The 2,500-nt window shown below is 45.7% G+C and overlaps 1 protein-coding gene and 1 long non-coding RNA gene across 3 annotated transcripts in view; both read right to left on the reverse strand.

Annotated features, from left to right (window-relative positions):
• LOC116064688 overlaps nucleotides 1–129 on the reverse strand; it is a 7,237-nt gene extending 7,108 nt beyond the window's left edge. Inside the window, exon 1 of the long non-coding RNA XR_004108585.2 lies at nucleotides 1–129. This exon is cut by the window's left edge and continues 124 nt beyond it. This is a non-coding gene — a long non-coding RNA (uncharacterized LOC116064688).
• Nucleotides 130–360: 231 nt separating this feature from the next.
• mindy1 (MINDY lysine 48 deubiquitinase 1) overlaps nucleotides 361–2,500 on the reverse strand; it is an 18,980-nt gene continuing 16,840 nt past the window's right edge. For both annotated transcript variants that reach the window (XM_035992950.1, XM_035992951.1), the window contains one exon: nucleotides 361–564. In XM_035992950.1, the coding sequence (XP_035848843.1) occupies nucleotides 493–564 (72 nt within the window). In that variant the 3' untranslated portion in view covers nucleotides 361–492. The remainder of the gene's footprint in view (nucleotides 565–2,500) is intronic.

Genomic DNA, 2,500 nt, shown 5'->3' on the forward strand with positions numbered 1-2,500 from the left:
GGGTGTGTGTGTGTGTGTGTGTGTGTGTGTGTGTGTGTGTGTGTGTGTGTGTGTATCTGTGTCTGTGTGTGTCTTTGTGTGTGTGTGTCTGTCTGTCTGTCTGTCTGTCTGTCTGTCTGTCTGTCTGTCTGTCTGTGTGTGTGTGTGTGTCTGTGTGTGTCTGTGTGTGTGTGTGTGTGTGTGTGTGTGTGTGTCTGTGTGTCTGTGTGTGTGTGTGTGTGTGTGTATCTGTGTGTCTTTGTGTGTGTGTGTGTGTGTGTCTGTGTGTGTGTCTGTCTGTGTGTATCTGTGTGTCTTTGTGTGTGTGTGTGTGTGTGTGTGTGTGTGTGTGTGTGTGTGTGTCTGTGTGTGTATCTGTGTGTGTGTGTGTATCTGTGTCTGTCTGTCTGTCTGTCTGTGTGTATATCTGTGTGTCTTTGTGTGTGTGTGTGTGTGTGTGTGTCTGTGTGTGTGTGTGTGTGTCTCGACAGATTACGATGATAATAAAGGAGTCTATAGGACGACACAGTCCGAGTCCTTCTCTCTTCTCCTCGCTCCGCCCTGCTGTGACCCCTGACCTCTGACCTGAAAACACAACGACATCGACATCATCATCATCATCACCATGACAACAACTACACAAACAGACAAACAACAGCAGGAGCTTTTGGCTCGTTCACATCAAAGAGAAAGGGAATATTAGCGTGGCATGAATCGCCTGAGTTTGATTACGGGATAATTTGTGTTTAAAGGACAATTCCGGCGCAAAACTAGCCTAGGGGTTAATAACAGATGTGTACCTACTCTGTCTCTCTCTGGGACATGTTTTCATGCTAATCCAATGAGTTTGGAGCTTTAACGAGGCTACCGCGGACCGCTGGTTAGCTTACAATGCTAGTATTAGGGGCATGGGGACACTCAAATTAAATCGCTATTTAAAAGGAACACGCCGACTTATTGGGACTTTAGCTTATTAAGCGTAACCCCCAGAGTTAGACAAGTCCATACATACCCATCTCATCTCCGTGCGTGCTGTAAGGCTGTCTGACGGCTCCACCGGCATCAGACCATCACAGAACATGCAGGTGAATGGTTCCAGCTAGCCTACTGCTCTGAATAAGTGACAAAATAACGGCAACATGTTCCTATTTACATGTTGTGATTTGTAGAGTCACAGCGTGTACAAAAAACAACGTAACATGAGACACAGACATCTTCTAACCGTAAACAAACGGGAACTATATTATCAGACAGGCTTGCTGCAAAGCTAATCATTCCGCCCAAGTACTATATTCTTCCGCCTGAGAATATAGTTCCCGTTTGTTTACGGTTAGAAGATGTCTGTGTCTCATGTTACGTTGTTTTTTGTACACGCTGTGACTCTACAAATCACAACATGTAAATAGGAACACGTTGGCGTTATTTTATAGGCTCGTTTTGCGCAGGAATTGTCCTTTAATCGCGTTACTAAGTGTCAAATGGTTGGTTTATTTTAAGCATAAAATTCTGAAGATTTTAGAAAAAAACTAAAAAAAAAACGTTGGAATATTACGCACCATAACAGAGTATTTATACGGAGTTGTATATAGTTTTTTGCGCTGTTTTCTAAGTTTTGTTTCTATGCTTCTGACGATTCTTTCGAGGTTTTTGTTTTTCGCCTTTTTCAAATATTTAAACTGCGCAAATTGGCGGCGGCTATTCGTATCTTTGCATTGACTTTCGGGGTCCTATCCTGCACGCAGCGCAGCGCGAAGCCGGACGCAAGTGTCTTTGCTAGTTTAAGACCGACGCAGTTGTCAGTTTCCCATCCAGCGAATGCACCTGCATCCATCTGTGGCCCATGGGCGTGCTGGTCTTACAGGGAGGTGTGTTCAGGTGCATTCTGAGCGTGCTGGTCTTACAGGGAGGTGTGTTCAGGTGCATTCTGGGCGTGCTGGTCTTACAGGGAGGTGTGTTCAGGTGCATTCTGGGCGTGCTGGTCTTACAGGGAGGTGTGTTCAGGTGCATTCTGGGCGTGTTGCTATCTTAAGGCAGCGGGAAGTGATGGCACCATTGACCAACAAAAACCTGGTCTAAAGTCAATAACGCAGCATTTCATTGTTATTTTAACAGAACGTTAGTAAAATGCTCCTAGGCTCGTGCACAGCAGCACACACACATGCAGAAGATTACAGATAAAAATATTACGGTGCAAATCCTCCATCATAACAGCAATGCTCCAAGGTCCAAACGCGCCTGGCTTTTAAAGGGAATGGGAGATGATCTCTGATTGGTTGATTGCATGTTACGCCCCAAACACCCCTCTGATTAATGAAGACACTAAGTACAACCCTTTTGAACCATGCACCCGGCACACGGACATATTTTCGCTGTCAAACTAGCAAAAGTGGATTTGGGACACGCCCTAAACGCACCTGCACCAGGCGCTTCACGCCGTGCGCTCAGACCGTTAAAATAGGGCCCTGTGTCTAATCTGCCCGCCCAGATTTGCACGGAATTTGCACTCAATCTGAACGCACCG

This window comes from Sander lucioperca, chromosome 16 (genome assembly GCF_008315115.2).
Source record: "Sander lucioperca isolate FBNREF2018 chromosome 16, SLUC_FBN_1.2, whole genome shotgun sequence".
NCBI classification, from domain to species: domain Eukaryota; kingdom Metazoa; phylum Chordata; class Actinopteri; order Perciformes; family Percidae; genus Sander; species Sander lucioperca.